At 37.3% G+C, this 27,113-nt stretch overlaps 1 protein-coding gene across 2 annotated transcripts in view; it reads right to left on the reverse strand.

Moving 5' to 3' along the window:
• The window catches only part of USP15 (ubiquitin specific peptidase 15), a 60,603-nt gene extending 40,166 nt beyond the window's left edge, over positions 1 to 20,437 (reverse strand). For both annotated transcript variants that reach the window (XM_058022714.1, XM_058022712.1), the window contains exons 1-4: positions 20,295 to 20,437; positions 9,319 to 9,446; positions 6,199 to 6,329; positions 3,426 to 3,552 (exon numbers count right to left, since the gene is read on the reverse strand). In XM_058022714.1, the coding sequence (XP_057878697.1) occupies positions 3,426 to 3,552; positions 6,199 to 6,329; positions 9,319 to 9,446; positions 20,295 to 20,383 (475 nt within the window). In that variant the 5' untranslated portion in view covers positions 20,384 to 20,437. The remainder of the gene's footprint in view (positions 1 to 3,425; positions 3,553 to 6,198; positions 6,330 to 9,318; positions 9,447 to 20,294) is intronic.
• Positions 20,438 to 27,113: the final 6,676 nt, after the last annotated feature.

Genomic DNA, 27,113 nt, shown 5'->3' on the forward strand with positions numbered 1-27,113 from the left:
TGCTCCCTTTTACTCAAGATTTTTTTCTCTTCCACTAGGTTAAACAGGAAAAGCCAAACTGAGACCCAAAACTTAAAAGTCCCTTGCAAATGTCCAGACATTGGCTTGTGAAATGTATGACAGCAGGCCAATATAATATTTGTAGATATTGTAGGCAACTGAATACAGTTTGTTTCTATACTACTTATCACACATTTCAGTCTGAAAGAAAGTGTTAGACTGGATCATCTGTTTTTGTAACAGAGATTATATACAGGCAAGGTAGGTGACATCAACAAAGCAACAGGCTTATTTGATTTGTTGGGTTTCAAAAAAAAATCAACTACTGTCTGAATCAATTCTAAACCAATGAATTCAAATAATTATATCTGAAAATAAGTATAAAACTAGTCAGCAACAATCTTGTAAAAAAAGTAGAAAATCTAGATTTTTCAGTGGCTTTCACTAAAAGAAAAATTTACAAAATATAATTTTTCATTCTATTAATACCATGGCAATTAATTATCTGAGCATTGCAGGTTGTTTTCTTCACAAGCACTAAGCTAACATTTATTAAGTTCCAGCTTTGCTAACAGAACTATTACAACACAGGAAGAATGAATCCCATTGCATGACTACACATTATGTCCAAGACTCTGGGAAGAGCATGTTCCACTTGACTACTATGCCAATTTTGAGACTGTGAAAATAAGATTCTTTTATGTACTTCCATGAACATATGACCAATGCTAACTTTATAATCCTTCCTCCCATCCCCACCAACTATTACTGGAGTGCTGGCTTATGAAGTAAAGTTGAAGTGCCTGTTCCAGCATAAATGAAAAACTGATCATATATTGTCTGAATCACATTGTGTATGGGGTTCTCCCCTAGTAGAATCATAGACTCATTCAAGTTGGAAATGACATGCAAGATGAGAGTCCAACCTTTCACCAAACACTAGCATATCAACTAAATCACAGCACTAAGTGTCACACACAACCAGTTCTAAAACACTTCCAGGGATGGTGACTCCAACACGTCCCTGGGGAGTTTTAGTTATATACATCCAATGTATGACATGATCAGTACTAGCATGATGTCTAAAAGGGACAGGAAGAACTGCCATTTAAAGATGCCTCTCACTCCATCAGCTGTATACCCACAATCTGAAAAAGTTCCATTTGAGAATTAATAGTTATAGCTCCCATACAGATAATAGCCTACACTGTTAAATATCATACAGCTTATTCATAAAAACAACTGCATGCTTGAAGTACTATTTTGAAAGACTACCTGGAACAGTCTTGATGAGATGCTGAAAAAGTTCAGGGAATCCTAATACAAACACATCCTGGCTCCTAAAGCTAGTGCAATCTCAAATGCTGGCTACAGGAAACTCTCAGATGTTAGGCTAATGTTGTCAGTCTGAGCAGACTTTGTACTAATTTATTGACACAGCTTAGCTTCTATTTGAATGGAAAAGCAAAGATATTCCAGGAATAATCACAAGTATCTGAAGACTGATAGGTGAGTATTAGACTTAGGATATTTCTCTGAATTTTTTTTAAATTAAGAAAGGTCTTGCACTTATTTTTTGAGTGCAGTAAATAATATAATCAACAATGTGGGACAGAAAAATTAAAACTTCTTGAAAAGACCATATTACCCTGGGTCTACTTAGTTCCTTGGGGCTGTTACTGACTGTTTTGTACTACAAGTCTTCTGCAACTATAATAGAAACGCATCTCTTACTGGAATATACAAGAACGAGCAAAAAATAATCAAGATTCTGAAAGATCCCTCTTGCACATTATTTATTGATATAATAAGTACTTCTACTGTGTATTTGATGAATTCCAGAACTACCTTAAATATACTCCAGGTAATAAACAGGGAGGAAAAAACCCCACAATCTTAGAAATGGATAAGAGGGATCAGTAACTACTTCACTCTTAAAGTGGGCTGTATTTTTCTAGCTCTTCTTCTAAGGTACAAACTCTTCTGGATGCCTTGCTAGGATGGCTCTGCTTTGTACTCTGCACAAGAAGCTTCAGCTTCAGGAAGGGCATGTTTTTAAAGGCTTCCAGGAGCATATCATGCACATTTCAGGAAAGCAAACAAGGCCAGGGTCTGGAAAGGGATTGCCAGTGAATTCTGACTGCTTCTCATTACCTTTTACAACAATTTATTCATAATTTTAATTCTCTCTTTGCTAAGAAAAAATTAAATTACTTCAAGTAACTGTCATTCCAAAATGTCCTGCTTCTGATCAGAGAAAGAAAATTCATCCAATACCTATAATTTCAGTGATACAATAAATTCAATATAGCAGCAAAATAGCTTGCATTTGGTCCTATGGGAAGGACAATGTTAAATTGCCTTTTTCAAGATTCTGGTTTCCTCAGAAGATAACGAAGTATAACCTCCCAAGTCAAAACAAATCTCAAAAAGCCAAATGAACAACAAACCTTGTTTTAAGAAGAATTTTCAAAATTTTGAAATTTTATTCTAGTACAAGACATGATTTGTTTTCTAACTTGAAATACTGAATTTAACAAAGTAAAATAACTACTTCTAAAGCAAGTAATCTGCAAAGAATTAAAGGCTGGTAAGTATAAGTCATGTAAAGAGAAGCAAAAGCTAAAAAACATACACTGCTGTCAACAAATGTAAACAAACTGATGGCTGGACACACATGCCAAGGGCATAAAGTACAATTCTGCATGAAGTACAAAACTGCACAAATACAGACAACTGAAAGACTCTTATCTCAGATACACATGCACAAACACACCAAAAAATGAGAAGCAATATCTTTGAAAATGTTCTCATTGTTATTTTCAAAGTCAAATATCTTATCAAAATACTGTTTCAAACAATGACAGAATGCTAAATGAGCAGTCAAAATAAATACAAATAAAGGTAACTTAAAGGTGTAATCAACAATTCAATTACTGTAGAAGATTGTGCCTGGCCTGCCACTTCACAACATGCAGAACACCGCCTTTGTAGGTCATCTTTAGGCATTAATTTATTAATTACATTCTATCTTGTGTTTTGTAATATATGTTTCTCTTTGTATATATGATTAGAATGTGTTGGTTAATGAAACACATTAAAAATACACTTCTTACACATCAAAAGCCAAGAAAAAGTACTATGAAATCCAATAAACAACATCACACTATTCACTTTCTTAAAAGCTCAAAACTCTAAGTTAATACAGATGCTTAGATAATAAAACATGCAATTTTATTGTTACAGTTGTATTAAACCCCCTCAACATTCCAATTTTTTAACTTTTAACTTTGACCCAAACAAAACTACTCCCATTGTTTTTAATGGTCAAAATAGCTATCTATCATTTTATCTAGACATGTATTCAGAACTTGCTACCACATACAAGTACCAATCACATATTTTTAGAAAATAATTTGGCATACCTATTGTATCAGCTTTACTAAATCTTCGTGTGACAACGTTGTTCATATTTCCATTTTCACACAGTTTTAATTCTGTTAGATATACCTCTACTTTGCAGTGCTTTACAAACATACCCTGTTCAACGACCTGAAAAACAGAATGAGATCACATATCAGTCTAATATGTTCTCATATACACACACAAGATATTTTTGAGAACTGTTCAAGAAACTGAAGTTCATGTAATATAAGACACTTAATAAATGCAAAAAATAAAATGAGACCTAAAATTCTCCTATAGCTTTTCAGAAATACAGTAAACTAGAAAGTACATTTTTCCACAATGATGACTGTCTTACCTGTGTATAACATGGTGACTTTCAAAGTGTAGAAAGCAGAAATCACAAATATGCAACCTTAATCCAAAGATACGTGACCAAAAGGTAGAAACACCCAAAAGGTACTTTTATTTCCAAATACATTCATTGTATATCCTTTCCTCAGAACATCAAGAACTAGTTTTCACAGTTAAAGAGTACTTATCAAAAATATAATACACACTAACAAAATCTGGATATCACATTTTTAAACAAAACCTACAAATATTTCACTTACATTCCGATAATGAATATATTCATTTGGAATTTTAACTACTCATTACAGTTGTTTATTCTATGTTCATTTTTTAAACACAGATTATGGAATAGTTAAATATACAGAATTTGTTTTTAATAAAAGTAAAATGTAGAAAAAAATATTCAGGGTCACCTCTTAAATGTTTTTCCTTTTGATCTTCCAAAGTGTAACTGCATAGTCATGTAGACTGCTCCAAAAATAACCATCAGCCTGATATGTGATCCATCTGACAAATACGGTTAAAATAAAGCCACCAGCTAACTGCTAGGAGAGATCTGCTATCTGCTGTACAAATATAACTTACATGTATGTGCCATAGGAAAAGAATGAAGAAATTAGTGAATTATTTCATTTCTTGCTGTAGCTTCAATTACTGTCAATCATGGCATTTAAGCAAAAATGCATCTTAATTTGAGCAGCTTAATAGTTTGCAGCTACTAGAGTCACAACAAAATAGTGGCAGTAAACAAAACTACACAGTGTGACTAACACACTTGTAAGAATAAAAACCAACACTCTAGTGGTAGTACAACTTATTACAAGAAGTCTTACTATTATTTGATGTAGACTGAATACAAAATTTTATCAATTTCAAATTTGGATAACATTTCCAAAATAGCTGATGTAACACAGGGGATGAAATAAAGTATAATAATACCACGTTTATTAGAAAAAAACAAAGCACCTCATAATGGCAGACAGGAAAAACAACAATGAATGACAAAAGCATCAGAAACAAAAATGCTGAACTGGAATATGCTTTGCAGAGGATAACTGCTGTTCATACTGGCAGAAAACAACAAAGCTATGCCAGTTTACCTGGCCATTCATTATACTCCATGTATTTTTCCAGTTAGCTACTCCGAAGTGGAATGGAAGTTACTCTAATTTCACTGCTCTCTCATTCCATTTTCCTCCCAAACTGAAAAAATTAGACTTTTTACTCTACCATGATGATGGAAGAGTATGCAGTTTACTGAAACCCATCCTTAGAAGAAACAATACCAAGTTGATAACAGATATATTTTTAAAGAAGGAGAGTTATTCTAATGGATTTCAGCTCTACCAGAACTAGACAAAATGACAGACATTTCAGGGATGTCTCTTTAAAACAAGACCAAAAACCAAACAACTATTTTATCATATCAGAGAAAATATAAAACCCTTTAACAAACTTCTGTTACTGACCAAATTAATTTTGAAGACCCAGAACAACTTCTACAGCTATATCTACCATTTATTTCAAGAGTGGACTTTAATAAGCAGCCAGCATGCATGCAGTTAGACCATACTTACATCGTAAGAAGGAAACAAAAGTTGTATTGCACCAGAAATCATAAAACTAAATTCTAAGCCTAATATTTTTTTAGCAATTTAAAAAGAATTAAAATCAAGATCCCTGTAACTGAAAAAATGCACCCCAGCAGCCAATACAAAAAGAATAAATATACCAAAATATATGTTAAAAACTAAGTAATTCAGTCCAGTGAGGATGCAATTGAAACCAATAATTTGAAAATCTTAAGAAATAACACAAACAAAAGAAGATTGTATGATCAGCAAACTGGTGAAATGTCCTGTCACCTTTAATAATAAGGGTATTATGAGATTGGAGCAAACAAAAAAATTTAAAGATGCTAATTTTTCAGTATCTCACATTGATGGAGGGCCACATCATCCACCATACCATGGCCTACTACTTGTGTTGAGGTAAGCCTTTTGCTTAAAGAAATAACTCCCTTGGCAAGCAGCTGAGCAGAGTGTTTATCAGCAATTACTCCACCAATGTTAACATTATTAGAGCTAGACTTTTCACTAACATAGTCAATACAGCTTTAGAGTTATTTACCTAATTACAAAACCATTTGCATTAACAGCCATACAAGCTTCTAAAGCAAGATCTTGAGATATTAAGCCAACTTACTTCCAGAAAAAGAAAGTATTATGTCCTTTGCATCCCCCTGCCTCAATATTACACATTTAAACCTCAAAAGTTGGAATAAAAATTAGATATCACTAAGCAACTAAAGCTGGAGTTCTTTATATGATTATCATAGGCCAGGACTTAAAAGTCTGCTAATAAATTCCTGTGCAACTCCTGTGTATTTGCAGGAGTACATGTGAATCATACTAATCCCAGCAGGCAGTTAAAGAGTACCTTGCGTGCAATTGGCTCTTGACCTTCCATCAGTGTGTACCAGCTCACTAGCCTATTCCAGCCCTCAGTTGGCAAAAGGATGTAGTCCAGCTCATCAATGAGATGTTCCTTGAGAGACTGAGAATCACCATCTATAAGAGAAAGATTATTTTCATTTGAATATTGTAATTCTGTACTTGAGTTTTTAACATTTTTCACAAACAGCAGACAAAATATTTTGAGTCACAATTATGTTACCAGTATTATGGTGTTCAAAGCAGGTCTTCTAAAACCATGCAGGCAAACTATCCAGTTTATGCTTAGCACACCTATTACAGGTGATATTCTTTATTGTATGAGTGACAACTTTATATTTCCATGCAATTATAAGCACCTAGTTTGTTATCATACACCACCCTAGCTTTCAGAGAAAGCAATTCATTTCTCCCACTCACTTCACACATATTCCCACATCATCATGGATACTTCCACAGCTGAAAACAAGAATGAGTAGTTAACTGTAGCTTCAAGACAAAGTCTGAAGTAATTCTAAGTCAGACTAGGAAAGTAGCATAGTACAACGTCCTATTTCAAAGATCCTATGTGCTCTGTTAAGTCACTATAAAATTCCTTGCAGAGAAGGGGAGATGCTGCACTTGGAGCCTCTTAAGGTAAGCAGCATGCTTTTATCTTTCATTCAATCCTTACTACTAGCAGCTATCTTTTAGGTCTAAGAGGTGATTCCAGATGTGAGCTACTGTGAGCTTCAAACATTGAGGGCAGCTGTCCCTCTGTCTGGAAGCATCACATTGCAGCTGGGAGCATAGTGAGGGGGGAAATCCACAAGCACTTCTTCAGGTCTACATAACTCTTCACAAGATTCACACTGTATTTCTGCACTGATCTTATATGCTGAGAAGGCGTAATTTGGATTCTATTATCTCCTACAAATACCAACATTTCTTCTAATATAATTTTTTTTAGAACCATCACATAGATACCCTGATTCTGACAATTCAGTCCCTCACACACATCGCTGTTTTCTATTATGAACAATCAGCTACTCTAAATACCTACTTCCTTGTGCCCGCTTTGGCGATGTATCTCTTCCTTTGAACATGACACGTGCATTACATCATATTCGATCTTTTTTGCACATGTTGAGATTAACTGAAATCTCTACCTGTTACTGTTCATTGCTCTCACTTCATCCAAATGTTCTGGAAACAAGGGAGAAGCATTTAAATAATATAAGCACAACATACTGCTTCAGTTTCCTGGAATTAGTCTTTTGTGAATTCAATTATAGTTTTCCTTATCATTGCATTACACTGCAGAATATCTGAGAAAGCATGCCCATTTTAGATTATTTTATTCTTTATATCAGATGCACATTTTTAAAGAAAGGAGCATGAGAGCAACTAGAGCATAGTAAGTGCCAAAGACAAGATTAAAATCCAAGCATTTTCAGGGCCAGTTTATGCTACATCTAAAACCTAGTACAGAAGATTGTTGCTTTGCAGAGGGTGAAAGAGAAAACTATTATTTGCTGGGCATTAATGCCCTTAATTTTAAAACTACCTTTACACAGGAACAGTAGATGTCACAAGGTAACTGGATGCATGGAATCACTGCCAATGTGGAGCCACAGTTTACAACCATGAATGAGCAACAAGTGAGTTCACAGCCCCTGATGATGTTTATTTTGAAAAGGGCACTGGTAGCGTCAAAACAACAGAATACAGGTTTTCAGAAGCTTTTAGGAAAATGGCTAACATGACTTCTAGTTTGGACCACTAACCCTACATTAGACTTTATAACAACAGTAATTTTAAGCTGAACAGGTATGCAGATGAAGTTATAAACAGTACAGATGAACTAACAGTCTTTGACACAACGAGAAATCACCTATTTTTGAAGGGAAAGACACAAAAGAGAGAACAAGCTGATGCTACCTCAGTGAGGATAAAAAGATGTTGCTACATCTGATGTCAATTGAGATGTATCACCTGAACATCCCTGCCTCACAGCAAGATTTACTACAAGAATGTACAAAACATCTAAGTCCTCACATTTCAGAAAACAAAACACAACACTCACCTGAAGCAAAAACACCTTAAAGTTTCTGGATGGGAGAGAAGATATGGATGTGTATGACAATACAGCACCTTCTACAAAGGCACTGGTCAGTGTCAGACATACTCATTCACACTGACAATTAGTAGAACATGGTACAACAAGTTTTATAAAAGGTGCAATCATCTATAACATTCAATTTGTAAAATAATGAGATACTAATTACAGAAGTTCTGAATTAAGAAAGTCAAGAGTTCTCAATAAACCATGTGAAGTTGGCAAAACTGGTATTACTCTACGTGAACAAGCACGTAGAGTTATTACATTACCTGTAACTGCAAAGAAGAAAACCAATTATCTGCTCAATTTTGCATCTACTAGATTAAATATTAATATCTTTAATGGACATTAAATACAGAATTTGATGTGAAAATTAAAATACGTGGAAAAGTATTCTGAGATCTGTGTTCACAAATTTGGCTATAGTTCAGCAGAAGTCAGTCGGACCTGAGTAATCACAGCAGTGACAGAGTTCAAGATCCTTACAAGATCATAAAGAAAATGGGAAATTAGCCTCTATCATTTCACACAAGTCACTGAACTGAATAACAGCAGTTCTTCACTTGTTCCGGAACTCAAGTAAGGGTTTGGGCCTTATTTACAGAAGTAAGTTTTAGAGTTCAACTTAAAAATCTTATTTAAAATCAAGCAATTTGGTTAAGCTACCAAAAAAAGGGAAATCATAGCAAACTCAACCCATCTTTCTGTCAACCTGACTAATTTTCAGTTCTCAGAACAGCCCAAAATCTCATCATAAACCAGGAATTTCTACATTGTTACATATTTTGTTACCATTACAAAGAATTCCAATAACTGTATATATAAAATTGTGATTTATTAGGGAAATCTATTCCAGTTCCCTTGTCATGGTCAGAAAAGAAACCAAAATTTTTACCTTTATGTATGCTGAGGTTCATTTACACTGCCAACTTCAAAAGATGAACTACCTGTGACAATTTCACACTTAATGTACTATAGGCTTATTTCACAGTGAGAGGCAGTTACCTTTGAGAAGTCCAGAGTTATCAATAGGACCAGGGTACACATTCTGATCTCCCATCTGGTATTTGTCCCAGCTGTCAAAACCAACATATTTTTTCCACTGTTTGAACCAGCGACTATCCACTAGATACCTTAAAAGGAAGAAGACATACATATTAATTACTGGCATTCTACTACTTCCTACCTCATTCATGATAATGCACCAGCATTCACCAGCCTTGTGAAACAACAATTCTTTTCTCTCTGTTCTGCTCACCATTATCAGCATCTGCTCCCAGTGAGGACTTTAACTGGGGTCAATCAAAGATCGCACTCAAAGTGCCAGGTATAGTTTTGCAAGACTGCCAATAGCCCATACCAAAGGCTGAAAAATGGCAAGTTGAAAAAAACTATTTTCCTTTTCAGCATGAATGACTGTCACCTATAATTCCTCTTCTTGATTTTCAAATTCAGGAGATTTAAATTAAATCTCTATAATTAGACAGCCCTTTAAAAAAGTGAGAGAGAACTTTCAGTAAAGAATTGTCTACTGATGGAGTTTTATTTATAACATTCAAGTGCAACTTAAAAAACTTCAGGACTCTGATGCCTTGCCAAGAACCAGAGAGTGTGTTTTCTTCCTCTGAGTTAACATCAACACAAACAGCAAATGCCCTGCTTTTGACAGAGGACTAGATGTTCCTCCTACAAATTATTATCAACATCACACTTCATATAAAGAGATTATATCTCAAATCTCAGCTCTACAGTATTTTTATCTAGATTAAACTGTTGTCACAGTCTGGCTTCTACAAAGTCCAGTGATACCTACATTTTGTACTTTTTTGTCCAGATTTCTTCAAGCTCAAGATACCAAATTTTATCAATGATACTCAAATTTGTATTTATTTTTTTAAGCTACCATATGCATTATTTCTCCTTCCTAAAAGCATTCATAATCTGTCTTTCTGTTCCAAATCTTTTGCTACTATGGTAGGATGAAACTGAATTTGATTCATCTGACATGCCCTTGCCTTTATACACTACGTTTTCATTCCCATGAATGTACTTAAGGCCAAGAGCATCCTCCCTTTCTCTTCTGCTGTGGCCATCCAGCTCTATTCCATAAGAGCTGTAACTGTGTGTGGTTATGAACAGTCACCACCAAACCTGCCAGCCTTGTCCCATTGGTCTCTGCTTTCTTGACCTAAATTTGAATGAGCTATCAGTCTGAAGAAGCAAAGATATAATTTTACACAGAAGAGAAACTATCATACAGGCAAACTGCCTTTAATTAATGCTTAAGAAATTAGTGGTCCTGAAGAATCATTTTACTTTTTAAATGTTCTGTGTTAAAATGTCTTATCACACCCCAGTAACAGAATGATTAATACACATTTTTGATACTAAAATTTAACAATGTGAGAAAGCTTGGGGTCCACTGTTCTAGATTTTAAATCTTCAACCTTATCTATTTCAACACTTCATCATCTTTCTTCTTCTATATCCAATTAATTTTGCCATCAACCAAAATTTGCTATGCAGCATCTCTTTAGGGTCCTCCTTAACAGAGATGTTGTGACATTGTTGTTTCCTAACACAAAGTGCAAAAAAATCTTTCATCATTTCCCTTCACGTTTAGGAATTCTGCATTTAGCAATCTTTTCAGACTCAATTAAGAGCTTAATATTTCTTGTATAAAGAAAGCTGAAAGGCCACTTATAAACCATGCAACTCTGTAGGTATGATAAGAACTAAACAGTACAGTCAAGATCCTTTATCACAAAGTAGAGGTAACATGCATTACATGGAAAAGTTCAGTAAATTTATTTTGCCAAGAAAAAAAAAAGCATGTAGATATTTCAAAAAATGCTAGCAGACACTATAGATGTGGATTCTTACAGCAAATTACTGGCTACAGGCATGTATGTGCATGTTACATGTATATCTACATTTTACACATATTAGGTGTTTTAATGAACATTCTGCTACTTTTGCTTTAATAGGAATCTAGTACAGGCAAGAAAAGCTATTTTGAGTTACTGTTGAACACAGACACAGTAGCTGTAATCTTCTCCCTTATCCTGGTTTAAGAACAGTACTCCCCAGTTTAGCACTCTGAATTAAAAAACCCAAAACCATAAACTGCTCCCCTTCCCTCATCCCACAAAAAGCAGAGATTGCAGGATGAAATAATAACAATTTACTGGAAACTTAAATGAGATAAGAAAAAGAAACAGTAACAACATTAATAACAGAACTGTAAAAAGAGGGTGATTTACAAGGAAAACGCTCATCCTGGGGGACAATGAACAGTGGTGGATGGGTTTCCCCTCCTGCCATGCCTTTCCTCATGCTGAAGCCACACCTCTCTTCTCCCAAGCAGGAGCCCTTGACTCCCACCCCTGGGGGTGGTAGAGCATAATAACCCGGACATGCCCAGGGCTGGGCTCCAGGCTCCATTCCCTCACCATGAAAAATTAACTCTATCCTGGCCAAAACCAGAACACCCCATTACAAGAACTTGCCCTTAATCAAGACGTGAAATACTACTTTTCCAGTAAGATTAGAGAAAGCAGAAATTTGCATTCAAATGCCATACACTACCCTCATTTTATGCAAGAAGGATATGCCACATTAAAGATTATGCCGGGGAAGGGGGAAAAAAAACAAAGAGCACAATTACACCATGCTCAGTTTAAGGCAAATCAATCAACCTGCTAAAGCACTTCTGTAGCTAAAATCCAGACTTCTTAGCATTAATGGGAAAAGTAAGAATCAGAGATTTATAACTTACAGCTTTTGGCTCTAAAAACACATTCAATATAGCATTCTCATCAAGATCAACAAGACTACTCATCTGCACAAGAGAAGGGAAACCACTAGAAGGCAACTTATCAACTTATCTTTTCATCAGCGTTTTAATATCCATGACACAATCAACCACCTGAAAACTAAGTATTACCCATGAGGGACATCCAGTAATTTAAGAGGAAGTAGTTCTCAAGTAATGAGAACTAAATCTGCTAAATCCTCTTTGTTAAATGATATTTGATCCCTTTTTAAGGAAAAAATATTAAAAACTTGGGGTAAGCACTTGGACCAGATATATTACCCTGTAATGTGTGTTGTCCCAGACACAAAAATAGAATACCATGCATTGCTAAAATACAGACAAAAATATATGTATATTAAGCTTGGTATAATGTTTTGCCTTTATTTTTGTTACTATTACCTAATGCAGCAAGGAGTTCCAAATGAGTCTAATGCTGCAGTAGTTTTTTGAACTGTGGACCTGACCAAGAAGGATACCCCAGAATTCTCCATCAAAGTTAAAATGTGTGGTTTATCTGTTTTTTAGAATTATGATTAAGAAATGCTTGCTATCTGATGGAACCAAGATTTCAGGAAACACAAATTTTGCTCTCTGGCATGTCATCAGTTTAGCAAGCGAGCAGGATAACCAACCCATCTTCTGAGGTAAAAGAAATCTGGAGGATTTGAATAAAGATTAAACTCAAGAACAGTCTCAAATTTCTAGATATTCTGCTTTGGGGGGCAAACCTTAAAAACTAAGACAACTGCACAGCCAAATGAACTGGTTAACTCTAAACCAGCAGATACCTGACATTTACAGGTATTTCAAATAAATCAGTAATTGTTTGAAGAAAATAGTACAATCAAGTCACTTAGAGCCAACTGGTCGATAACACAGAACACTGGAATAGACCCAAACCTTTACCTAAAAGTAAGCAAAAACTTGCATATACCACTTGCTGAATATTACACTCAAATATTGAATTTTCAGTATTAACAATACTGGAAGTATCTGTACAGTTTGTTTAACAATCTTTTTCTTGGTTATATTATGTATATTTAAAATTTCCTTTGAGCAAGTAGAATCAAAAATCTACAGAACATGAGAATATGTTCTCAGTTCCAGTCTGGCCTACTTCATTACCCAGTATTTACTTCTGAGTAGAGCTCCAGATTGCTTTATATCTGCTCTCTTCTATAAAATGTTTCTTGCCTGTCTGAAGTGGATTATGATACACAAGGGACAATTTACACTCCAGAGCCCTCTGGAATACCAGATAGTGGAATAAAACATGAGGAAATGGAAGGAAGCTGCAAAGGGGAAGTTCGTACTCCACATCACGAAAGGCCTGAGAGGGTGGCTGGTCACTGGAACAGGCTCCCGAGGGAAGTGGTCACAGCACCAAGCTGGTCAGTTCAAGGATCACCTGGAAAACTCTCTCAGCCATATGGTTTAGCTTTAGGCAGCCCTGCAAAGAGCAGGAAGTTGGATTCCAAGTCCCTTCTGGGTCCCTTCAATTTGGGCTCTTTGGCCTTGGCCAGTGGTCAGTCCATCTGGAGCCGGCTGGCACTGGCTCTGTGAGGCACAGGGGAAGCTTCTGGCAGCTTCTCCTGAAAGCCACCCCTGGAGCAGCCCTGCTACCAACACTGGCCATGCAAACCCAATAAAACTGGGTCACCCAATTAAACTTACCAGAAAACACCACATCCTTATGTATGACCAAATGATCAACTGTAGAGACTCGAGGCAGCCCAAAACAGGATTACTTACAGTCTTTGCACATTAATTTACAAGTACAAAAATGTGAAGCTATTACAACACTTGAAATACACCTTTATTTCTTAAATAAAAACACAACAAATAATAAAAATCAATTTTAAGTTAATGGAAGTTTTAAAATTTTGCAGCAGCATGACTACATGGACATTGTTCACTGAACAAAACAAAGTACTAGCAGGAAACTTACTAACTGATTTCTAAAATTCTCCCATGGTTGAAACTTTGAATGTAATTCAAGTTCACAGGTGACTTAATGCATATTTTGACTTAATAAACCTAATTAACATAATAGCAACATTACACATGTACAACAGCTTTCATTCTTTACCTCAACATCCAAGTTGATAGAAAAATATCTGAACAGTATGACTAAGATCTTGGTATTTCCCACTGCTGTCAAAAGCTTCTGAATTCTTGTGACCATTATATATAGACAGAATTAAACAACATGTAACCTAGATTTATTTATAATGACTGATACTTCAGTGTTTTGAATCCAAAATTAAACCAGAAAACTTTAATATGCAATAAAGATACTTCACAGAGAGACACTCATTCTGCACTGTGTACTGCTGGGACATCATCTCTTCTGAACAAAAGCTATTTCACTTTTAACAGTAAAACTGTGCAAATTGTCCAGAGAGATAGGTGAGGATTTTTTTTTTACTCTCCTCACTGTGCATGAGTACAGATTAAGCAATACAGAGGACAAAGTGGAACAACTGTTTTGCAGAAAGCAAATTAGGACTCCTGCTTAAAGGCACAACATCTGATTTTTCTTCTTGCACAACTGCAACTATAAAAATAAGAATATAAGAAATGGTTTGTATCTGTATTTCTACTTGATTAAAGTGACAAAAATTGCTTGACCAAATACATTCAAAATTAATAGATGCCTTTAAATTCAAATTTCTTCCAGAATTAACAAGTTCTTAAAGTTCAAAATGGTGATAATTATTCTACTCTATCAGACAAACCATACCATCTTTGTATTCAAAATGTAGGTAAATCCACAAGAAAAAAGTGCAGGGGTCAAAGACAAAAAAAGACATAGTTTACCTCCCATTTTTAAGAAATCCGTCCAAGTATCCCAGATCCCTCTTCAGAAATAAGTGTTTAGCTCAACAAAATGCACCAAGGTTTCAAATCAGCAAATAAAATTCTCACTACAGCTCATGATATGCCCCACTGCCATAATGTGCTGCAGCAGCCTAAGAGGCACATTCTTCATCCATAGACCCAAAGAGGCCTCCTCAACCAAGAGGCTGACCAAAAAGTACCTTTCAGCCAAAATTAGGGGAGTGCAATTCTATGTTAAAATTTCAGTGTGAACACTATATTAAAAACAATATAAGTGTTTTGTGTACCTTTAGAAATTTTCCATTTAAGTAAAGACTTTTCATTAAAAAATAATCTAACAGATCAATTTTCAGGCAAAAGCCTGGAACAAACATGATTTTAACACGCTCTCACCTCACCTAATCAATTTACAGAAGAAAAATACATCTACTCATCTCCACTGTAAGCATTGTCCAGAAAAATTAAAATCTTTGTAAACCACTAGTCACATACAGCACCAATCCTTATGCAGTGAGAGAAACCTAACACCAAACTTCAACCACAAGGTTTAAAAAGTCAAAATCAGCAACGTAAACCTCATTTGAAAATAAAACCCCATCCAAATCTTAATCTGTCCTTGGGACCCTGACATAGTGTTCCTTGTTTCTCATTTTATGAAGTTATCAAAATAATTTAGAATGTAATTGTAAATATTATTGAAGTGCAGGTCCATAACATTCCATCATGCCCTCAGTGAAATCCAGTAAAACCTTCCATTAACATTCAGTCCAGGCTCTGTTCATGCACAAGGCAACGATGGAGGATGCAATGTGGAGAACACTGAGAGGACAGCACTGAGCAAAAGGCACACGGCCTGACTCCTGGGGATGTCCTGTGCAGGGTGAGCTGGACTTGATCATCTTTGTGGGTCCCTTCCAGCTCAGCATGTGCTTTGAAGCCCACAGTGTAAAATGCTATTAAAGCAAAGCACTTCAGCATCAAGGCTATCATCAATGATGGCACAGGATGATTACGCACAGCTACAGATGTAGCCCTGTTCATCAAGCTTCAGGAGTTTTTACTGCAGCCAGAATTAAAATGCTTTTATGTTCAGTGGGGAAATTCACTTCTGGAGGAAAAAATCCCTTAAGGTTGAACTTGTCATATCTACTGATCACTCACTGGGAAGGATTTTTACCCCACTTGTTTTTACTTACTCTCTTCAGTGACCAAGTATTACAATTGGAAAGGCAATGAAATTCCGACAGGTTAAGAAAAGAATATTTTTTTCACCATCCAAGAAATGTACTGCCTGGATAACAACAGTACACTACCTAGACTCAGCAGAATTTCAGAAGTGATGTGTATCAGACACATCTGAAAACTAAAAATACTTTACTTCTGAGGTTTTACTAATTTGCTCGCCTTAAAAACCAAGAAGAGATTAAGAATCTTTCTCATCACTCTTGTGAAGTGATGACTGGCACCAAAATTCACTGGCTAACAGAGCTCAAAATCAGCATCTTCCTTCTGGCCTAAATCTGACTAGCTTCAGTTTACATAGTGTCTTAAATCTTTATCTGCTTGTCTAAAAATTCTTATCCTAGAAGACATCTTCCTCTTATGTAACTATTTCACGACTCAAAAATCAAGCAAAACAGACAAAGGTTCTCCAAGCTCTTCTCTGAAAGACAAGGCTTCTGCTTTCCCTATTAGATTTTGAGATGTCTGAACTCATTCTAAATGAACACCTTCCTTCACATGTGGACACAAGAACTGGACAGTAGAATGGTTTCACTATTATATTCTGTATACAGTACATATTTGTACCGCTACTTGGTATTCCATATTCAAACATCCAATGATTGCATTTGTTCCCTTAGCCACTAAATAAACTCCATGTGATAGTTTTTGTCCACTGTAACTGCATAATTCTTATCCAAGTAACTTCTATATTCCCATCAGCTCACAAATTGTTATGGCAAGCAATAGATGAAAGAAAGAACAGCAGGGAAACTCTGGAAGGAAGAGAGAGAAAAAGTAGTGAAACTGATTGCTGAGCTGTTAGCTATTTTTAAGTCACTATCATGCACTTTTAGTAAAACATTCATTGGCAGGTGATACCTTAAGATGAGAAAGGTGGTTAAATATCCCAGACCATGGAGGGACAATATGTGCAAGAGTGTGAAAGCATTTGTAATGTCATCTCCAAGCTACTGTGACATTTCTGACTAAGCCACAAAAGAACAGGAACTACAGGGAAGTAAGGGCAGAAGGTGGTTTTAAAGGTAAACCCAAGAAATCACACTTTAACATGGGGAAAAAATTACAGAGAAATCAGTCACAAAGTCACATACAAAAACTGACAGTTCTCCCCTCTATGACAAAATTGTTCCAAGATCAGTAACTTTCGGTATTGAAAATTGTACTTCCATGATATTGTAAAAACAGAAAAACTTGGCAAGGTTCTCAAGAGTATCACTGCAGCTACAAAGACATTAAATTGCATCATCAGACCAGTTGGTCACACAAATTATACTGTGCCTAAAATCTGATGAACATCAACAGCTCTTCAATTTGAGAGTAGAAGGCACTGAGTGAGTTCAGATTTGCCTGCAGCTGTAACAACCAATAATTTTTGTGATTCTAAATGAGAGGGTAAAATCTCCTCATACAATAAATTCTCCTCACTTGTCAAGCACCAGTAGAATTTCAGAATACTGAGATGTAATTGTATCGGATGCTAAAACTGTGAGACATCCAATGAAATGCAGCATTTTCTCTTTTCCTATAGAGATAAGAACCATAGAACCTGAAGATCCTTTGGACAATACTGCAAGAAGTAAAACTTCTATTAATTCAGGTTCAGTGGAACAAAAGCGTAGTTTTTATACTGACCTTACTAACAAAAGTAGACAACATGACTCAAAAGAACTGATAAACAAAGGAAGTTCATTCTTGGAAAAATCTCATTTTTATTTAATGTATGTTTGGAAAATTAGGATAAATGGAGAAACAGAAGAATCCTCAATCTCTCAGAGTTTAATAATTTATTAACTGGTCATAAAGAATGCAAAAAAAGACCACTGGGACAAACTAGCCCAAAATCTTGTCCCTGCAGCTGAAGCAGTTAAAAGACACTAACCTTGTCTGTCCACTGAAGCAATAGAGCCTCATGCATGCAATTCCCAAGCAACTCTTAAAAAAATCTAATGGAACAAACTCTACAGCTTACTAAACCACCTGTTCAACCAGTTTCCAGTTCTAGCAATTCTTCTTCCAATACCCAACTCTAAAATTGCTGCGTTTCAAGTCAATTTTATTTCTTTCTCTCTGCAGTGTACAAGATGAACAAATAAATTCATCAGCCACTTCATAGATGCTTTTAAGATTTGCCTCTCTTTGCTCTATTCTTTAGTTGCTTTTTTCTTAGAGAAAACCCCCAAAGCTTTATACTTTCCATATGTAGCTTAGTGTTCTCTCCATTCTAAATTCTGAAGAGCATGGAAAAGACTTTTGATGTACAAGCCAGTATTTTTAAAAGGACTGCATTTGAGTGTTTGAAAGCTCACACAGAACAGGTTGGTATGGCACTCCTGAAATTTTTTTCAGCAGTATTTACTACTGAATCAATGCAATTTTGAATCATGGCTTACAGCACCTTAAGTGTTGTTTCCTTACTGATGTCCCAAAAGACCTAAAAGCCATTTACAAAATACCTCTACAAAGCACTAGGACTAAACGTACCGTTCAATTTGTGAAGATAGCTGCACAGTCAAAACATAAATCCTATGAATGCACAAGCATACACATTTATGTAGCTCCATTTAACAGCTCACGAGTAAAACTTAATGGGACTTTGCTGTAGCTTATTCAGTTTTAAAACACTTGACTTATATCAGTATCAGCCACAGCTAGATATATTCTCACAGAACATTTAGAAGCTTTTCCCACATAACTGATTCTTCTGTATTAAAATATCGAGCGTACTAAAAAAAGTAAACAGCACAGTAAACTTACTGTTTCGGTCCCGCCGTCAACTAGTCATAAAAGCACTATCACTTTGAACAACATTAACTGCCTGAAACATTGTTTTAGTAACTGGGAATTACCCAACAGAACCATAAAAAAATAGTCTTGAAAGACATCTATCCTGAGCACGCTTTTACTACTGCTGGTCATTTTCAACACTACCATGTGAAATAATTTTCTTTTTCTTGTTTCTTACACATTTCCAGTTTCAAGAGCGGTCTGTTCGTACGCCAAAACGGAACATATACTCAGCAGTATTTGAATAATGCATCAGAATGTATGCTTCTGACACATGCTGCAGTATCAACACTGTTAAATATAGTCTTTTATAGAACTGGAACAGTGAGTGATGACAGCTGAAATGAGGTGGGCTAGTTCTACTTCTGTGTATTCATAGTTAATTTTCTGTAAGTTAATGCTTCAGCCTTTGTCTTTGGGTGACAGTTTCACACAGGAAGAGATGAAGAGGTTGAGTCGTGGAAAAAGTGTCAGTTCCTTATTTTTTCCCCTCCTAAAAAAAGGTCCCATTTCCTAGCCTCATAGCACTACAACTATAAAACCTCAATTACCAAATACACGCCAAAAAGAGGTGCTTATTAAAACGTGGATTATTCTGTTGACAATTTGTAGGACATACTAAGGAATATTTTATGACTGACCAGAAAAACATAATTATCAAACGTGTCATAAGGGTCCGTTCGCACCTTCAGGGACTCTTTCTTAGGAAACCAACACGTTTATAGTCACAATAAAATTTAAACTCAAGGCTTGTCACAGCCACGGACGGGTCTCAGGGCACCTAGGCCAGAGTACAGATATCAATTCTGATAAGGCGAAGGTGACGCCGGGGCCATTTCAGCCCGGAAAATGGAAGAAACGCCTGCTAGCAGAGCTCTTTTCCCCCACCTCAACACTCCTCGCTCAGCCAAAACAAGCCGGTGCGGGCTCCGGGCTCCATCCGCGCCGGCAGCCGCGCCGCTCGCTCCGTGCCCTCCCCTCAGGGCGCTGACCTCGCTGCCTCCCCGCCGCCGCCCGGGCCAGGCCGAGGCCCCGCCGCGCCCAGGCGGCCGCTCCCCGCCTGGCAGCAGCTGCGGGAACCGAGCGGCGGGCAGCGCGCGGTGCAGCCCTGCCTCCCTGCCCGTGTCACCCGCCTCCGCCTGCGCGGCAGCGGGAGAGACGTCGAGCCGCCCCCGGGAGCGGGCGGTGGGGGGGCGAGGGGAAGGAGGTCGGTCCCTCCGGCAGCCAAGCGGCCCCGGGGGCGGGAGGACGCCGCCCGCGCCGGTCCACCCGAGCCCCCCCGCTCCTCCCTCACCAGGTGTCGCCCTTGCGGAGGGCGGTTTTGAGCAGCGCCGCGACGTCCGTGCGCTGGGTCTCCAGATCCGCCGCGCCTCCCTCCGCCATCTTCTCCGCCCGGCAGCGGCAGCGGCGGCAGGGGCAGGAGCGCGCCGCGCTGCATGCTGGGAGTGACGCCTGCAGGGGGTGGCCGCGGCCCCGCCCTTCCCACAAGCCGCGGGGCGGGGGCCGGAGCGGGGCCGGGCGGGGCAGCGCCCCCTCGCGGCCGGGAGGTCCCGTCCCCGGTCCCGTTCGGTCCCGTTCCGCCCCCACAGCGGGGAGGGACGGGCCGGCGACATTTCCCTCTGTGCCTTAATTGGAGAGCGTGCGTAATTAGAGCCCTTACGCCTCGCTGCCGGATGAGTGGTTTGGATCACCGTAATTGCTATGATGATACCCTCTGTGTTGTTGTGCAAATACCGTGGCGGGTTCAGACAGTCGGTGTGACTCGCATTACCTTTTGCAGACCTTCGCAGAAGCAAGCGGATGATTTGTTGAGTTTGTTTCAGTCGCTCTTGCCTAAACCTTGTACAAACAGTGCAACCTGTTGCTTGGCATGTCACACACACAAAGAAAAGGAAAAAAAAAAAAAAGAAGGCCACATATCCACTTACTACATTACATAACCATGTTTCTCTTTGTCTTCACGTCTCTACAGAGATTTCAAAGAATCAGAATGGTTTGGGAATTTAGGGCTGGGGGGCTGGTTGCAAACACTTGAAAACAAGAGTTTGTTCTTGTGGATCTAGGTGGTGTAAGTGTTGTTATGAATAAGAAGCTTGACTAGGCCAATATTCAAGCAGCAATCAATTTATTATTTAATATGGTAAAGCATGAGCAATACAGCGCTGGGTACAGTGGGGGAAGTTTTCCCTCCAACTGCACACCGTTAATTGATGGTTACAGGTATTTATAGGGGTACTCATCAGCTTTTTCAGCAGTTTCTATTTCCAATTTTTTTACTCTTCAGCAATTTTTATTCCAAATTATTACATCATGATTCTATACACTATTGTGATCTTAGTTTCTCAGGATGTATCTCAAAGGAGTATCCCCAGATGGTGACGGTCCAGTTTCTGAAAGAAGAAAGGCGAATCCCATCTCGTGGGGTCCAGCTCCCCAGATGTGTGTCCACCTTTTAATTGCAAAGACTATAAATCTCATAACAGTGATGTCCAGCTTCCCTTTGGTCAAAACCATAAACCCTTGAGGTGATGTTCATCTTCCTTTCTCAAGCTGTTTTTCTCTGCTTCAATAAGGTGTGAGATAAGCATATTTCCTTTATATATATTCCAAAGCTATAGTTTCAAGGATACAAGTAATATTCTAAAATTATACTTCAAAAGGTGATTATTGCAGAACTCTTTATGGATTAAGTGCAGGCAAAAAGCAACATCTTTAACACTTTTATTTCCAATGCTCCTAAATCAACTCGGGTTAATTTGCAAACCACAGATAGGTTCAAAGGCCTTTTTCCATACTTTATTCTCCTCAGTTATTATTAGAATTCACAGCTCTCCCATTGTCAGGGTCCACACATTTCGCATTCACAACTACACACATCGCCTGTTTGTACCTGACATGAAACACAACTTTGTATTTCACAGTGTAATGCCTGCAATTGTTTCCTCAGCCCCTTCCTGTGCCCAAGTGATTCCACCCGGCCCCATGGTGTGACTGACACCCGCGGTGTATCTCAGGCTGCCAGTTAAGTATTATAAGCTATTAGGCATTATTAACTAATTAACTCTTAGAGTCTACTAGCATGTAGCTGTTACAAACAGCACTAAAAAGTGCTATTTAGATATGTGAACTGCAAAAAAAAAGAAAAAGAAGAGAAGGAAGGCTGTTATGCAGACATGGCAGTACAAAGTATTTTGTCAGGCACTGTCAGGATTTGTCAGTGAGGATGATGACATTGAAATAAAGGCAAAATTATAATACAAAAATAATATATAGTATGTAAGAACCAAGAGCTCAGAGCGACTGGTGATGACATTCATGGCTTCTCTAGGAGCTGGAATGTGAAATTTCAGGAAGTAAAACATAAATGTTAGAGAGAGCTACATGGATCTAATGGCTATATTTAATGAGAGAAAACTTAACAAGAAGAAGGTTTCCAGCCACTTCAGGAATAAATTTCTTTGTTAGAATCTCCAAGTTTAGAAAGAACTTTGACAAGTTCCCACTCCACACACACCAGGGCTTAAGAGATAAGAATAGTGTTTTACACTCTGAAAGTTATCTCTGTTCCAAAATTGAATTTATACAGAAGTTATATTTTCATGGAAATTTTGGGGAAAATATTTCTTAATCCACAGTGCTGGAAAACTGCATTCATTGTTCATCAGGCTGTAGCAGGACCATCAAGATCTAACTTTGCCAGAAGGTTCGCCTGGAGCCACCCATGCCTCTGTGCTTTGAGTTGCATAATGGCAGTCACTCACTGAAAGATCTCCTATTCCTGGGTTCAGTCTATTTGTGGTACAGAAACGGATATTAGACAGGTATTAGGTGCTACAAATAGAGACAGCAAAGCATACAATGTGCCATTTGAATAAAGCTTTAAAGCTTTCCAAGAGTTTCCAGGGAGAGACAAGAGTAAGACTCTAGAACTAACAGTGCTTCACATGAAACAGTTTTTCATAATGGAACAGTATCTGAAACTTAAATCACATTTTTGGAAAATGCATAGTGTTAAATCTGGGGGTTTTTTCCCAAGCTTTATCAGTGCACAAGGAATTATTTCCAAGTTTAGAGAGTGCCTGAGAATCTTTACATTTTAAATCCCCTAGTAAACAGAAGCAGCACTGGAGGTAGTGATGAATGACCTACCTTCTCTAATGAACCCCAGGCATTTGTAATACAAATGTGATATGAGTGAATGCAAGACACTATAAAGCTAGCTGAGGTGGCACACCTTTCAGCTATCAGTGGGCCTTCAACCTTGCCTGATTTTATTGCTAATGGATGAATTTTTGTAAACATGTTTTTTGTTGATCTTAAAGAAGGATGCAATTAATAGAGTGTATAGCAGTACAGATTCAGCAAATGGGCTGCAGATAAACTGTGTAAACTGATGATTCTATTGATTACCAATACAAAATAAAGTTTAAGCTCTCAGTTCTGGTTTTCAAGTCAATTAGTGGACTTGGCTAACAAATCTTAAAATACAACTTGTTTTTTTGGGATGTGAGAAGCTCTACATCTTAGTAGTAGAAACTTCTCTATACAATAAACTCTGTAAAAATAACAGTTGCAAGTCTCACTTACAGGTAATACGGAATAATTCACCACTTTTTATTTTCTTTCAAGACCACTGCCACAGCTGAAGAGTGGTACTTTCAAATTTAGTGCTCCCACTGAGACTCCAAACCCCATGCTGCTCACTTGCTCTCTCTTCCACACCCCCATCTCTCCTGCAGCGTGGCTGGCGAGAAGAATTGGAAGACCAAAAGGTGAAGATCATGGTTGAGATAAGAACAATTTACTGGAAACAACAACGAGCGAGGGAAATGGACAGTGACAGCAACAGTGGTAATAACAAGTGTTCAAACAGAGAGAGTGATTCACAGCAAAACTGCTCACCCATGAGCTCCTACTGGCCACAGCCACACCACTGCTCCCCCTGCCTCCCAAAGCTGGCCAGAAGGCACTCCTTGTCCCAGGAGGAGGCTCCCCTTCCCCCAGCACTGGCAAGGACATGAGGTGGCACAGGACATGTCCTGCCCATGCCCCCTCCCAGCTACCGTTCGATGAGCCCCATCCTGGTCGGAACCTACCTACCGCATTTGGGAATTTGTGGAGGGGGGAAAGAGGGCGTCAGATTCCCCTCCCCAGTGGTCGGTGGTGAGCTCACAGCCACTGGTGGCTGTGTGAGTTTCCTTTTCAATATGAAGCTGCGTCAGACACAGAGTTTGACATACTAAAATGGATATGATGAGTGCATTTTCTATGTAGTGTTCACACATACTGTTAGGAAAACATAGATGGTTTCACTTTTGGCTGAGAAATCTGATGGAAACCCTCATTTAATTAATTGAATTAGCTAATATTAGCTAACCCTAATTTAATTAGCTGAATATGTTTTCTGTGAATTCAAAGTGGAGCAAAAAGTCAATTACTAGTGCCACCACTGCTGGTTTTGTTCCCTATCCTTTTTTTTTACTGTATGGAAGTTGGTAATTTTTAAATAGTGATGGAATTTCAAGCCTCTTTTAAACAGTTCACAAGGACACCCAAGAAAGCAGAAATAACTGTAGACTAAAGTTAAACAAGGCAAAGCAGGGCTTCTGTAAGGTAAACATGAGGGAAAGATACAGGAACGAAACTTCAGTAAAATTGGGGGAACCCAAGAAAGCATGAGTTGAATGATGGACAGAAGCAGATAAGAATATAAATTCTTTTAAAGAGAGAAAGAAAATGCAGGATAAATTTTACAGACTGAGAGACAGAGAAATAGTTTGTAATTAAGATACTCATTTCTGTCCCAGACATAAAACTATGACTGCACTGTAGATTTGAATCCTGTTCTGAATCCAGTCTGTGCCCAACCTACCTCATTCACAGAGGCTGAACATAGCCATGTTAAACTCTTGTTTCAGCTAGATGAAACTGACATTACTAGCTACTATCGCAATAACACAATTTTGTTGGGATAAGAAAAAAGCCAACACTTAAAAATGTGTTTGTTTTCTATTCAGTCAATTCAATCTGATTGTTACATTTTTTCTACAATTTTAGTAATTAGTGTTACCAAAATTATCTTTCATATGAGAGAAAAAGACTCTTTAAAAAGGAATGGATAGTTTTTCAATGTGTATAAAGCTACATGCACAGTTCTTTTCCCTTTTCTCATTCATGGACTACGTCCAGGATCAGCCATCCTGGACAGATTAAATCAGAAAGATGATAGATGTAAATACAGGGAAATGATGATAAAAAAAGTTCAGTGAAATTAACAAAGGGTGTCCCAGGAGTATTCCTAATTTAATGACAATGGAAGAAAAGCCAGTGTCTTCCGTTTTCTCCAATTTTGAATTTTTTAAATATTGGAGAGCATTCCTTTTTGTTTTTGATTTTCTGAGGAATGACTTTGAATAACATATGAAAGAATTGAAAGAAATATATTCTAAATAGAATATATTTAGAGTATTTATATAAAAATATTCAAATATTTATATAGGAATATTAAAATTATGTTTTACATTAACAAATATAGTTAAAAATTGTATTCCTATTGATTAATCATGTGTTTAACATATGCTTAAATATATGTTAAATTCTAATGGCCTAGGACTTGAAATAAGACTGTCTGAAAAATAAGCTTTTTAATGATCTGATCAGATACTAATGCAACCAATAATTACCCATTTTTCACAAGATAAAATTACTTTCCTTTTCCTTAATTCAATGCTTTTTTCTACACAAAACCCCATCCTATTTTAGATTGCTGTGAATTAGTTAGCATTTGTATGTGTGTTCAAAGATGTTCTTCCTTTAGGAGTTTTAAACACTAATTTCAAAGGTATGATGGTTTTAGCCATGGTTGTCTGATATGTCAAAACTGTTCCCAATTCCTGTATTTGCTTTACACATAAAAATGAATCCAAATTTTCTCCTGTGTGGTTGCAAAATGAGCTGGTTGGTTTTGAAGGCAAGAGATAAAATTAAGTGCATTAATTGTGCCCAAAGCATATCAACAATGCAATTCAAGAGCCATGGTTTTAAAAGGATGATTCACAATATAAGCTTTAAGCACTCGGTGTTGGAGATACATGAAATCTAAACACAATGTAGAAGTTAGGTTTTGTGAGATTTGCACATTGTGTGCTAAAAATAGACTGCTATTCAAGGAAAATAATTGGTGCTTAAGTGGAAGGAGATAATGGTGAGATTTATAGCAGGACCTAGTACAGCCAACAGACAAGTTGCAGAACTAAATGTTGTTGGCGCAAGTAAAATTGTTTCAGCATATTTTTACTGTTTGGCTATCTAAACTATGAATAAATTCACATTCAATTAATTAACTAAGTATCACTGAAATCCAGAAGAAAATGCAGCAATATGCCAAATGCATTAGAATAACTTCACATTTTACATGCACAAACATGTACATGTTGGAAGGACAACCGTTAAGGGAATATCTCATTGAAGGTGTATTTTTTAAATACATGGCACACAGAATTACATGCAGGTATATTTTAATACTGTACATTTTAGATATGTGGTTTCTGCTTTCCTTTTCTAAATCTCCTTTAGAATAAAACATTTCTGTTACTATGGAATCTGGTTAGACTTATTGTAACCTGAAAATATATTAACACAATCTTGTAAAGCAAAGAAATTTCCAAGTAGAGTGTCAGTGCATTTGTAAAGTGAAAAATAAAACATTTTGACTGAGAAATAAATATTTTGATCAAAATATCTCAGACACAGAGAAGCTTTAGAAATTGAAAAATTCCTGAGTTGCTGCTCTGGCATTCCATCAGAAGCTGTGGGAGCTTTTGGTGATTAGAGAATTTTTCACAGAATAAAAAAAAGTACATTTGTTGTTATGAATGTCAATGTTGTCCCATGCTGTGTGCATGCAGGACTATAGTGAGAGGAAACAATGGCAAATTGTGGTACCTACATACAATCCAGTCATACTGGAACCTGTTGCACAAAGAGCCTCTTTCACCTTCTGCAATGGAATCAAAGTGCCTCTTGTGATAGTACATGGGAAAGTGATTTCCACTGAAGTACTTCAGGGGATGATCAGTCATTATAGGTCAGACTCATGCCTTGTTCAGATATT

Source organism: Melospiza georgiana, chromosome 4 (genome assembly GCF_028018845.1).
Source record: "Melospiza georgiana isolate bMelGeo1 chromosome 4, bMelGeo1.pri, whole genome shotgun sequence".
Classification (NCBI taxonomy): Eukaryota; Metazoa; Chordata; class Aves; order Passeriformes; family Passerellidae; genus Melospiza; species Melospiza georgiana.